The sequence below is a fragment of the Silurus aristotelis genome (genome assembly GCF_946808225.1).
Source record: "Silurus aristotelis genome assembly, chromosome: 6".
In the NCBI taxonomy this organism is placed as follows: Eukaryota; Metazoa; Chordata; class Actinopteri; order Siluriformes; family Siluridae; genus Silurus; species Silurus aristotelis.
This window is the reverse complement of record NC_139579.1, coordinates 20,750,563-20,765,363: the sequence shown is the minus strand read 5'-3', so window position 1 is coordinate 20,765,363 and position 14,801 is coordinate 20,750,563. Positions and strand designations below refer to the sequence as shown.

General features: G+C 37.8%; 1 protein-coding gene across 4 annotated transcripts in view; it reads right to left on the bottom strand.

Moving 5' to 3' along the window:
• npas3 (neuronal PAS domain protein 3) overlaps positions 1-14,801 on the bottom strand; it is a 231,625-nt gene that overhangs the window by 37,342 nt on the left and 179,482 nt on the right. For all 4 annotated transcript variants that reach the window (XM_083544123.1, XM_083544124.1, XM_083544126.1 and 1 more), the window contains one exon: positions 5,552-5,729. In XM_083544123.1, the coding sequence (XP_083400249.1) occupies positions 5,552-5,729 (178 nt within the window). The remainder of the gene's footprint in view (positions 1-5,551; positions 5,730-14,801) is intronic.

Below are 14,801 nucleotides of genomic sequence, written 5' to 3'. Positions count from 1 at the left end.
CAGTTAACTATTGAAAACATGCCTATGAAAGCTTAAATAAAAAAAGTAAACTTAGGAGTTTATAAGGAGTTTATTTTACGAATAAATTAAATGAATCTAATGTCATATCAGTTCTAAATATTGATGAGCAGGTCAGGTGAGGTGAGGTTTGTCCTTTATGGTCATCATGACTGCTGGACATATTGTTCTGTGCGATGCTTTTCTACCATTTAACCATGATCTTTGTGCTACAATGCCTTTGGAAAAATGGACAGTAAATTTACACTGCAAGTGAAACTTCACAAAGTTATACACTGTGTGAACCATATGATACCATCCTCTTCTCTTGTCAAAAAAAATATTCTAATCAACTTTATCTAGTGTGTGTTCTAATCAAACCAATATTAATCCAACAAATTGACCTAATAATTAGTATAGAACGTATTAGATACAATAGGAGTAGCTTGCAAAACCTATTTAGCCTTTATGTTAAACTCTCTACTGATGTACACACACACACACACACACACACACACACACACACACACACACACACACACACATATATATATATATATATATATATATATATATATATATATATATATATATATATATATATATATATATATATATGTAAGTTGGTGTGTGTGTAGAACTAACAATTGTGTATGTCTGTGTATAACTGCATATGTTGGAGATGTGGGTGGTACTCTGGTTTGACAGACCCAGGTTGGGGGCCAGGTGGAAAAGAGCTCTATTTGCATTTCAAATGTCACGCTCAGCAGCAGACACCTGTTTGAAGCTAGAGGAGGATGCACACAAATCAAAGGTCTGAGCCTGAGGGAGAGGCAGGATCACCCTGACCAAAAGCTAGTCCTGTTCTGTAGCCTCAGGATCCCGCTGCAGCGCTGCATCTAAACTCTGCTGCCCTTCAGACACACGCAGCATTTCCACACACCATTTCATAACCATATTAAGGACTAGGGAAATCTGTGATTAGTGAAGTGTGTGTTTTAGCTTTAAGATTGTGGATTAATACATGCTGCAGTAGGCAGTGAAAACTACTGGCTGATTATTGGAAATTTGCAAAGACTAAAATCCTTCACATATTTCGGACGTGAATTTTGCTTTGCTGTATTTCGGTGGTTCTTTTATACACTTTTTTAAAATACTATTTCGCTCAACAGAAACTACACAGTATCCACAAAAGTTCTTTATTTGGTGCAAAAGCAATTGGTTCTGTATGTTAGTTTGCATCTCATATTACTTACGAAGTGTCAACTTTTTTCATTTTTCATTTCAACTGTTGTGCAAAATTATATAAAAAAAACCCCAAAAGGAAACAAATCCACCATGTAGAAGCAGTCTGCGTAAAAGTATTACATAGGGAATTACACAACAGATTCAGTCAATATGTTGCTCCTTGGTGCGCAATCAGCCTGTCAGTGGCAAAGTACAATATTGAGGGGGTAAAGTTCTAATCTCAATAAATCGATTTTAATATCACACATAAACAGACACTGGGGGTGACTTAATTTATAATATATAAATGTATATATGTTTCAATACACATGGCTAATTAATTTGACCTGGATTAACATGGATTTATATTTTATTTGACATGAACTGTACAAAATTTTAAACTATGTTTAAGCAATATCTTTATGCTGAATTAATTTGAACATGATGCTAAAGGATCTGGCTGCCATTCCTGAATTCACTCCACTGCTAATAATGCTGACAGCAATCTTTTTTATTAATGTATTTACGCACACAAACAGCACTGGCTTTCATCCTCATCAAAGGACTCTTGTTGACAAACATTAGGATTATCATCTTAAAAAAAAATCCAGAAAAAAAACAGCCATATTTAATATTTACCGCTTTGTTACACACGTGACATACCCTTGAGAGAAAAGATGGAACCAGTGGGTGGGGCTGAGGGGGAGGTACTGATGTCTCTACAGCGCCAGACATTTAAACAAGACTGTTGATAACACAATTTACCTTGCAGGTACAACACAAAGAAAGGTGACATTGCAAAAGGGAAGAGCGACATCAGAAGCAAAGCGAAAGGAAGGAGGAGACTAAAACACAACCGTGTTCGCAAAGCAGCCACTTTTGTCTGCGTTACATACTTCTTATATTAGGGGTTCGCTCTGAGAAACAGACAGAGATGGAGGGATTGTGAGGTGGGAAAGTGTTGGATGAGTGTCTGTGTACACAAATAAATCTTAATGGCACTACCCACACTCCATTAAAGACATTCTCTCTCACCTCTGCACAAGAAATGGGCACTGTGAAGCCTTCTCTACATACACACACACTTCACCAATGTGTAATATCTGATGGCAAAAAAGCAGAGAAAAGGACAAAGCCACAAATGTGGAACTTCAATTAATTTAAAGCCCCAATCAGCAAAGAATAAATCCTTGGCATATCTAATTACTGAGGCTCTCGGAAGACCCGGGCCGAACAGCCAATCTCCCTCCTGTTTGAACAGCTTGATGAACTAAGGGACTGATGGATATCAAGTCATTTTGTTTAATTTATAAATGGATTTTTCCCTAATACTTAAATTATCATCAGTACAACACAATGAAAATGGGAACATTTGGAAGGCAAAGTCTATAACCATCCTGAAAAGAATTCTAATGAGGGATGTCACCTCTTTTCATTTCTTCTATACAAGTCCTCTAATTAAATTCTGGGGTGGGGAAGAAGCGCGTGTTACAGTGCAGCCACCACTGCAACAGCTTCTTCCACATCGACCCTTAGAAAATGCTCATCAAGCATATCATGTCTCACACACACTCCTGGCCAAACCGCTGTTTTTTAGAAAAACACTATTTCAAACAAACATTATTTTTTTATTTACTCATTTTGTCAAGTAATCATCAAGACAATTTAAACTGAGTATTATAATCACAAAAGAAGTTTTAGCTGATTTTAAACTGGGAGTTAAATAAGTAAACCTACAATGATTATCTTTCATGAAAAGTTGCAACAAATGAAAATTTGCTTAAAACCTTTTATTTGAATCAATAATAGTGTTTAAAAAGTAATGTTTGATGATGGCAAGGAAAAAGTCCCTAAAATGACTAGGGAAAGAAACATTTAGTGAAACCAGACTCAATTAGAATTGGGAATTTCTTTTTTCCTTCATTGGCAGCACAACATGGCAGCATTAGTGCCTACGACTTTTTTGTGATTACTATAAGACTTTTCCAAGAAATTTGTAAATGCTAAAAGTACATCAAAAAGTTTATCACAGAGTGTGTGACTATCCGTCAGTAGAGGGCCGTGCATTTGGTACCTGGGCCTTCAGCTGGGACTTACCCGACTTAATTCACCTCTTAATACTACCACTATGACGTCGCAATTATAGAAACCATCAATACAATACAAAAACGCGATATAACAACGCGTGGCATTACAGAGAGAGAGGCATTTTGCATATGGAGGGTGAATAAGATTTCACTAAAGCAAAAAACCCAGAAACTTCAAACCTCTACACTACAACCGCAACTGTGCCACCTACGTCATCTGGAGCAGTTCAGGATCAATATTTGTCTAATAACATGACAACCATTAAAAATTAAAATAAAATACAACCTACTCACCAGAGATGCAGACTCATAATTTGCACCGATCCTTAGAGGCTGTAAGCCAGTGGTACTACTCGTATTCACTGGTCTGGAAGTGGCGAACAAACCCTTTCCCGGGTTGAGACAAGCTAGCTAGCTTCGGGGTTGGACGACCTCTTCTCACGATTTTGTGGCATTTTTTCCTCATAATGCTGAACCGAAATTACATTTCTTTGGAATTGTCTTTTTTGATTGTACAGATAAGAGCAATAGATTATTTGTATTCACTCATAATAACAACAAAACGCTGTGCCTTTGTAAAATAAAGAAAACAGTCATGGAGCGCTCTCTGTCGTCCGTCATTTCTCTTCACAGACACATAAGTAAAACAACTTGAACCTCAGTAAATACTTGCCTCACAGACATAAAAAATATATAAATAGAATTTATATTTTTAAATTACCGTAATTTCCGGACTATAAAGCGCACCCTTATATAAGCCGCACCCACTGAATTTGACAAAGATTTTTATTTTTAACATAAATAAGCCACACCTGTGTATAAGTCTACACTGAAACTAATGAACTTTACACAGGCTTTAACGAAAGACACTAAATGCAATATGTTGCGCTTCTATTAGGAGCATAGCGGTATTTTGGGAATAGCCTGGCACTGCATTCCCCCGGTATTACTGCGTGTGTGAAGACAGAGGATTATGTCTTTTTTATTTTCTCCACACACACACACACACACACACACACACACACACACACACACACACACACACACACACACACACACACACCCCACCGGTGTTTTCGTTAGCTCAAGTCGTCTCATCTCCAAGGAAAATACACTGAATAAAACCTTATTATATCTTTACATACTCTTTCTATTATGTTTTTATACAAGATTTGTTATTTAGAAATGTATTTTCCAATTTAATAACATGAAACATAAAAACGGGGTGTCATTTTGAGGGTTGGAACGGATTAATGCCATTTTAAGTATTTTCAATATGGAAAACTGATTTGATGTGCGAGCAAATTGAGATACGAGTTATGACGCAGTGTCTCGTTCCCTCGGGGAACTTTGGTTACATACGTAACCCAGAGACGTTCCCCATTCGGGAAGTTCGAGCTGCGTCTAAACGCTTTGGGCGTTCCCAAAGCGTTTTGACGCAGCGTTTCGTTCCCTCTGGGAACTAGGGTTACATGTGTAACCCAGAGATGTTTCTCCGGGAATCTTATTAACTGTCTGTGTGGAAACATAGCAAAAGTTCGGTTTGGTGTCCTGTTAATTTACGCAATTTAAAACACCATAGCTCTAATATTAATATGACGTGACGTCCAGTTATCAGCATAACACTAAAACAGGTAGTAGTAATGGCTACTTTTTACTTAAGGACTTGTCAGAGCCCAAACATCTTCACTTTAACTTGAGTAAAAAAGTGTAGTCAGTACTTCAACTTTTCACAGAGTATTAAACATGAGAATCTGGACCTGAAAAATGTGTGTACTTTTGCCACCTCTGCTAGTCAGGGCTTAATGCGTGTTCATGAACACCTGAAGATGAAGATGTAGACCAGCCAACTAACATGAGCTCGTCGGACAGAATATCTTAGTCATAAGCAGAATAATTTTTAAAATCTCCACTGCTAACACTAGTAACTACTTACCATAAGAGGAAAGAGAAATCCTTACAGGATTTTTGAGAGAAGCCAAATTCATAAATGCATTTCTTTCCTTGTTTTCTTATTTGATGAAAGGACACACAAAGGACACACACTCATTATCTTCACTGTTAATATCAGCCATATATCTAAAATAAACTAGCTAAAAAAAAATCTAGGAACATTTAAATGTCATAATATTCATCTTTTATTTTCATCATAACACTAGATAGATTTTATGTGAATTCAATCTAGATTAAAAATATAAAAAAAACTGGACAATTTATTTGAGAGATTTTTTTTCTCTTACCTGGTTCAGGCGTCTCAGAGTGTGAGGATGAGGAGGCTGAGCTTGCTCCATCCTCAGCCCCGGCTCCCTGAGACAGCAGACTCCGGCCTGGAGGAAGCTTCATCCCCAACTGCTCGGCCATCTCCACCTGATCACCCGGGTGCACATAGTCAAACACACTGCTGCCTGTCAACTCCACCTGTACACAGAATAAAATAACATTATATATAATATTATATATATATATATATATATATATATATATATATATATATATATATATATATATATATATATATTACTTCTTTAATTACATTTCTTTCAACTCTCATGCACTGATTTTGCTATAGACAATTTTATCATTTTTTCCAAGATAATCAATGATGTTTCTAGTAAAGACTAGGAAGTGTTATTATAAATGTTATATTTATATTTTCAACACACAGTTTTATGTTTTTAATACAGAGGTGAGTTCGCTTGCTGTCTTTCTGAAAGCATCAAGCTATACTGTGCCCTAAACACTCCATGCTAGGAGCACAAGTTTACAGATAAGAAAAGGCTGAAAGTTTCATTTAGAGAGGACAAGCAAAAGGAAAACTCCCCCAGTGTGTATCTGGTCTCGGGGATGTTTCAGGATTACATGCAAATAATCCCTTTAATGTGCTCTCCCTCAAAATGTTATTGTTCCAAGCTGAAACAATTCATACACAGAAGACATGATGACAACAATGTCCTGGATGTGTAATAGTTAATAATCTGGAACAAAGAGGAGCATGAGGGAAATATTTATACGATAGTGTGATGGAAGACTTTGTTAGGACTACCTCACTCACATTGTGGATTAGATTTTTTTGTTATTTTTTGTTCAAATATCCTGAAAATATCAGGCTGTGTGTGACGCAAATGCATACACACACACACACACACACACACACACACACACACACACACACACACACACACACAGCTGGCTACCATTCAGTAATGTGAATTTAGCATTTTTGGTCCTTTTTTTTTTATATCTCAAACTGCACAGAAAAAGCAATTTTATAATTATTACTTTACAATAAGGAAAAACACATACAGATTTAATCTCATATTAATTCTAATTCATTTTCACATCCTGTGCATATACTGTAATGGCAACAAGGCAACACCAACAGGTGTCTGAGCACAGGGCAAATTAACATGTCTCCTATTTCCTGATTTGCTGTATCTGCTTTTTATTGTATAACAATGTTTTTTTTTTCAGTGCAAAGCAGGCATGTGTTTGCTCTAAAAACCTCTAAATGCTCTGTAAATGAATGCCAAAGTGGACTGTGGATGTAATGTGGTGAGTCATGCATTGCGGTTCGATTCCAAGCTTGAAGTTCGCTTTGAACTAAAACGCCTTCCCAAAAACAGGAGAGCAGGATTTTACAACTGTATTTAACCTCAAGAGACAAACAGCCCCATGGATTATGAGGATGGGAGGAATGATAGCGATTCAAATGAGCAATTGGATTAAGCTTGAATAATAAAGAGAGATGACAGTATGTCGGTATGCCAGCAACAGTGCACTGAATACATTACACTGAGTGCTTTAAAAAATCTATTTCCGAATGGAGATGAAATGCCAAAGCTATCTCTCTCTCCCAGGTCTCCCGCAGACAAACCTTTTGTGTCTATTATAATTCATGAACACGGCCCTGTCGACTGTTCTAACTGTATTACAATGAGCCTACTTTTCAACACAAGTGTTTCCACAAAGCACTTGTGCAGTGTTATTCTCAGCGATGGGGAGATGGGGAGGGCTAACAATAATACCAGCTCTAATATGCGTTGTGCACCAGGTGGATGTGGTAAAGTACTGGCGTTATGCGTTACAAGAGAGCAGCAGATTATACTCTGTGATTGCAGAAAGGACACTTGGATTACTGCATGAGCTTTTGCATCGTAGATGAGGTTGTGCTTAGTAGAGGGGGGCATTGGCTGTGCCCTCAGCAACACATTTATTCTGTAGAAGGACTCTCAATATAAACCACAGCCTCATCTCTCTTCTTCTGGCTTATTATGACTGACTGGCACGGATTAATAGAAACACATGATTCTCTAAACATGAAGAGAGAGAAAGAAGGACAGACTTTGTGCTTTGGTTTAAAAAAGGAAAAGCTTTAATTAGCAGGGTTTTAAGAAATGTCAGCTATCTGCTATTAACTGTTCTGCTCCATCAAACCCATAATCCCCACTGTCAACTTTCATCACATGATCGACGGCTTCCTTCCTGTTTGCCCCCAGCCCAATTTATACCTCCACTCTCTATCTTTCACTGCTTAATGAATGTAATAACCCCTGCAACAACCAATAACGATGACCCCACTCCCCTGAATCACTCTCTCACGCACACGCACACACACACACACACACACACACACACACACACACACACACACACACACACACACACACACACACACAAACACGCAAACACGCATAAACACATGCACACACAGTATGAAACACTAGTGATAGCTTTTCTTTGTCACTGGTCGCTTTCTCTTGCCCTCGGAGCCTCCGGCTTCTTTGTTAAGTGTCACTGAACCCTGCTGAAGAGCCATGGGAGCATGCCAGCCCTCATCCTCCTTATTATGACACAATTACTCTTTGGCATCAACTCAAAACATGCTCACCTCCTGCTCTAAGCCACTTAACCTGCCTGGAGTTCTCCAACATTTGGCCTGGGCCACACGTGCAAGCACACAATAAAGTGGCACAGTGTGAGGCGAAATGCCTATAAATAATAAAACAAAATGCACAGTTACAGGAAAAATCAAGAAGCTGGGACTATCGGCGGAATCCATTCTATAGATCGATACCCGTTTCATTTTGTTTTACCAAAGAGTAAATATCTGTGTTAAAAAGTACTTTTCAAAAAATATACTGTATTTTCCGGACTATAAGCTGCTACTTTTTTCTCACGCTTTGAACCCCGCGGCTTAAACAACGAAGCGGCTAATTTATGGATTTTTCTGGGTTTTTTCCCGGTTTCACCAGCTTCAAGCCAAAAAACTGAGCCCCGTAACATTATACCAATGAAATTGCCGAACGGGTTCAGGTGAACCAATGAAACTCTTTATATCAAATCGCGCTCCCACTGAATTGGGCCGCACCACATCATAAATATGGATGAGGTTCCTCTGACGTTTGACCTGCCGTTTACTCGGACTGTCAACAGGAAATGCGAATCATTCGTCACGCTGAAAACAACCGAGCATGAAAAAACGCACTTCACCTGTGTTCTGAGCTGCACCGCATCGGGAGAAAAGCTTCACCGATGGTGATTTTTACGCACGAAGATGCCAAAAGAGAAACTCCTGACAGAAATAGTTGTGAAAGGAAGGAGGAAGACAGTGAACAATTACTTTCTTGGATACAAGTCATGTAACAGACACTGTCTTTCATTAAAGCCTGTGTAAAGTTTATTAGTTTCAGTGTAGACACCTGCGGCTTATAGACAGGTGTGGCGTATTTATGTTTAAAATAAAAATCTTTGTAAAATTCAGTGGGTGCGACTTATATTTGGGTGTGCTTAATAGTCCGGAAATTACAGTACAGTAAATTATCCCTTTAAAAAAGAGATTATTAATTCTTGCCCCCACTTGAACTGGGAGACCCAATGCAAGGTTTACATGGGCTGGAGTAGAAGATTTGAATGGCCTCTATAGAGCTCTGACCTCAAACCTATTGAACACCTTTGGGGTAATATGGAACCTTGACTGCACCCCAGGCCTCCTCAACCTACATCAGTACCTGATATTACTAAAGTCCTTGTGGCTGAATGAGTACAAATCTCCACAAGCACACTCCAAAATCTAGTAGTGCATCTTCCCAGAGAAGTGGAGGTTATTATAGCATTACATGCGAAATAAATGTAAAATGTTATAAAAAAAACACATAAAATCTTATGTTCAGGTGTCTACAAACTTGTCCATATAGTGCATCTAGCAAAAACAGCTATCACAGATGAATTTACCAGCCAACTTTGCTATAAACATGTAACTTCTCGAACAAACTGCAATTCTTTTTGAAATTGTGCTCTGCTATAAGTTGACAAACTACAAAATATATTACAAATATATGTTAAACAGTATAGCAGTTAGTTTAGTTCAGTAGTTTATATATAGTTTAAAGTTCAGCAGGTTTGCTCTAACAGTAAAAAAATGTATAAACAAGTGAAAATATTTATAATTATAGTATGTTATAGTATATAAATATATATTTATAGTGTAAAGAATAAACAGAACATCTGGTTTGCTACTTCAAGTTTGAGCTGTTGACTATTTCAAGTTTTAATCTTTCAAATAAATCTTGAAATTTATTAGGTTATTTAATTATTATTAATATTATGGTTACTACAAAAATCTTAGCACAAATTTAGTTATTCAATTGTGTTTTTTCTCCCATATGTTCATTGCACACATCACTTGTTTTTATATTGCATAACTACTGATTAATTCTGATTAAAGTTATTAAGCAAATGTGGATGTTATTATGTATTTTTTATGCACTAACATAGTTGTAAATATTTTTTGGTGGCTGTGCTGGAACTCAAAACATTTTGTATTCCAAACTCAACAGCAAAGAGTTAAAGTATAGAGCAGGTTTTTAACCCAACAGCAGGCAGAGGCTTAAAGGAAGGGCCTAATTAAAGGCCAATTGGAGCTGTCGTCTTTGAATGGGGACCCGGGGGGAAACCTAGCTACCTGGCTGACCTTGGCAAATGGGAGTCCTTGGCAAAGGCGGTGACCCCCTGAACCCCGCTCATATCCAATCTCCCTCACCGCTGTGCCATGTGACCTGCTTCATGCAAATCCCTTCTCCCCTGCGAGCAATGGATAAACTGCAGCCTAATTAAATATTTTTTAACGATGTGAGTAATTTTTGCCGAAGGGTGGATTCGGGGGGAAAAAATTAATATGAGATCACAAAAGATGTTCCCGCCGTTGATTCTGTAAATTAATGACTATCTGCCTTATGATAAAAAAAAAAAAGCACACTGCCAAGAATAAGAATGAAGTTCGGCAAAGCCTTACTTCATTTGTCTAATAACTGCATGCTTTCAAGAACAAAAAAAGAAGTCTAAAAAGCTTCTGGAAAGTTTCCATGAATCTCTGGACAGACTTTATGGCATGAAAGTGATGGATGTGAAAGAGGCTGCCAAGCCCAAAGCTGAGGAGTAATATTTGTCAGTAAAGGTTTCTAATTTCACAATTCAAACAGCCAAGCTGCACAGTGTGTATATGTGACACCTCTCTGCTCTTCTGGAATCTCCAGAAGAGGGGGTGAGCTAAGCCGTTCTCTCCTCTCCTCTTAGCTACTCTATTGCCTGGCTGAGGCTATATCTATCACAGCTGCACTATTAACTGGTGAGAGCATTCTCCAGCCCACTCGAGTGTTACACGGCTCAGATTACAGTAACCTTTAACTGGGCAGTGACAGACAGACAGTCGAGATTTACTGGAGGAGCACTTTGCTTCACTCTCTCTCTCTCTCTCTCTCTCTCTCTCTCTCTCTCTCTCTCTCTCACACACACACACACACACACACACACACACACACACACACACACACACACACACACACACACACACACACACTCTGTCATTTTAATACTGCATTGTGCCACTTCTCCGCATGGCTTTAATCTTCACTTCTCAACTAAACCTTTCACATCAGGAGAAATGCACAGCATCAAGGCGAGGCATAGTGGTCATTTTAAACGAACTATCACACACTCAACACTAGAAGTCATCAGTTTTAAAGTATGTCATAAGACTAATGACCTGTTGACTAATTAGACCAAAGACTAATGACATGCACAATTTTTCATCATTCTCAAAGAGTAACAAACGATCATATCTGAAGTTGGAAAATTTTCAGAAAACCTGATTAAATTGTGGTGAATAAATTCATGCACAACATTCCAGCTCTTTTATTTTTCCTCTCGCTAAGAACATGCAACAGCAAGGGGGAAAAAAAACTTTAACAATTAACTTTGAAGGACAAAAAGGGAAAAATTTCTCCCGGTGCTCCTTTCTCCAGTGCGCCTGATTTTTATCGAGCCCCACAAAGCCTTCTTAGATCATCTTAATCCACTGTGGCAAAGTAGCTGAATATGAGATTCAGATTGTCTTAGAAATTCCGTGCTAGCAATCAGCTTCCTGACACCGCTTTTCTCTTCAACCTTCAGAACTTGTGACAGCAAAGACCAAAAGGCAACCCACAAAGGAGAGAACAACCGGTGAAGTCGGCACACTAGCTACTTAATCCACAGAACAAAGATAGCACTTCTGACACTTCTGCCGCACGATCAAATATTTGATGATATACATATAGCATCAAGAGCTTTGCAAAATACCAGCCTAAAAATGTATCACTGAGTTTTAATCAGGTACACTATGTAAAACTCGGATAAGAAATAACAGCCTGTACATTCTTGCAAGCCCAGTTATATGTCCGGTTATTTAAAACCTATTTTGCAAATGTTAATTTTAATGTCATAAAAATCAATGATAAGTTATTTTCCATCAAAAGTGAACAAACTGATGTAAGTTTAAACCAGTCATTTCAACTAATACCACCTTTGAAAATCATGTAGGTTCAACAGCAAATATAACACTATCCATTTAATAATGTAAACATCTGGAATAATCATGGTTTTAAACTTTTATTACATTTAAATCTGTAAGCATTTGTAAGGGTTTCAGATTTTTCTTTTTATTAAAGCACAGACAATTATGTAGGCCACAGTAAAGAAACAAAAAAAACCCTGTAATTTGTGAAGGATAGTTGTAGATGTGGTCAGTGCGAGAGAGAAAAGGAAGGGAGGAGAGCTGGTCTGAGTTATATTTTCCATTGCGAGAGTGGACTAACCTCTGTCCACTGTGCTCCTGCCCCCTCTCTCTGCCTGCTGAAGGGCCTGTTACAGATCACTGGCCACTTTGAAAATCAAGAAAATGAAAATGAACTCAGGGAGAAATCTGTCCAGGCAATAACCCGTCTGTCTCCGTGGTCACATCCCAATGCCTCTCCATGAGTGGGAGGTGTCATGGGTGGAGGGTATAATCTAGGATTTCAGCCTTGCTCTTTTTCTGCTACCAAGAGCGCTGCCATTATGAGAGTCCGTTCTCAATATCCCGTCCCCACAATAGCCCAGTCCAAATTAAATTAGCAGCAACAACAACAACAACAAATGGAGCATTTACTCAGTAATATATATATATATATATATATATATATATATATATATATATATATATATATATATATATATATATATATATATATATATATATAACTGAGTAAATGCTCTCTCTCTCTCTCTCTCTCTCTCTCTCTCTGTCCTACATCATTCTTTTGTCCCCATATTGGGATCACTTATCTATCCTCCCCGCATCTGAATAGCTTTCCCTGTTAGAAACATGCATGCCTTCGATTAAATCAATAAACTCAAATTTTCTTGTAAGGGTTCCATATTAATTGGAGAGGCCGAGGCAGAGTGGGTTATGTGGATCAGAGGATGAAGATAGGAAACACCAGGAGGCTGCCATGATCCCTTAATGAAACCTCCACACCCCTCCCCTTCCTGACCTGCCTCTACCTTTCTTCCTTCCTCTCTTTTATCCCCCCATTCCTTTTCTCCATGCATCCTTCCCTCTCGGTCTGATGAGTTCTCATGCTGATCAAATACAACGCAAATGCGGCCCTTTTGTAGTTGTGCTCAATTTTCTCTCTATGGTCCTGATAAATCCAGACATTGCACAATCACAGGCCATAAATCATTGTCTGATTCCCTGCAGCGCTGAATTGATGAATTATTGAACAGGAGAGAAGTGTGCACATATGGACACGCATAAACTCGAAAACATACACAGATACATATCTCTGTGCACATTTACACCACTGCAGAATCCTTCTTCGCATTACAAAGCTTCTTCGTGTGACATAAAAGCAGGCAGATCACGGCTTGCTTTTGATTTGTGATGTGCATAAGAACAACATACGTGAAGATGTATTTGTCTTTAGATGTATTTAGACTAGCAGTAAAAAGAACATTTCTCAATAGCATTACTGTAAAAAAAAAAACTCCTCACACACCATACAGTCAATAAATCCACCTTCCTCCAACTATTTAATTATTTATTTCATACAATATTTCAATTTGTACAATGATGACCACACATAGGAACCATGTTTCGCTTCCCTGAAAATTCCACTGTAACTAAGCTGCTGATGACTATGGTGCTTATATGAACATCTATTCAAAACACTAATTACTAATCACTAAAGAACTAATTATTAATTTATTTTGTACAGCTGTAGAAAAGGAATGATTTACAGGTAGTTGTCGAATTACGACCACGATTGGTACCGACAGACCAGTCGTAACACGATTTGGTCATAAGTAGAGTAGGCTATATGTACAGTACTGTGAAATTATGCCGGAAGATGGTTCGCACTGTCATACGCCGCGGCTAGCGATTGTGGTCGTAAAGTCGAATGGTCGTAAGTTGCCGACTACCTGTATGATCACAATATTTGGTATCACCTAGATTGTGTCACCACTAGCTTGTTAATTATGAGCTAAATCTATATCTATATTTAGATTTTGGCTTTCTATGAATTTGATATATAAATAAACGTGATGTCCACACTAATTCAGATCAATTAAAAACACATACTGTATTTGTTTCCACACTTCCATGCACAGTGAAAGTTCAAAAAGTAGATACATTTAAAAGATGTTTTCACGTTGTAGTGTGGAGACAAAAGTAATATTCAACAGGAAATGACTACTCGTTTCCTGTGACTAGTCAGGAAGTGAATTTAGTCACCTGTACATTTAATGTTCCTTCGACTTTGGCACATCCATTTTAAAAGACAGAATGTAAATAAATACTTTAAATACTATAATTATTTACCATTTTGCACGTGCAGTACAGAGGTCTAAACAGTTTTAAGGTCTTTCAGTGTGGTCTTAAAGTCTACCCTCTAAATTATTGATATTGATGTTAAACCCATTTATTTCAAATAATTAGTAAAACATGCAAATAATTACAAGAACTGAATAGTAAATACATTATCTTTGATCATTGTGGGTTATCTACTAAAACACTTTGAAAACCAATGATCTACACAACCAAGCTAATATTCTTATGAACTGAAAGGTGGTCAAAAGCTTGACAAGTCTAATGAATAAAATGTTTGTTAGCTAACACGATAAAGCAAGAAC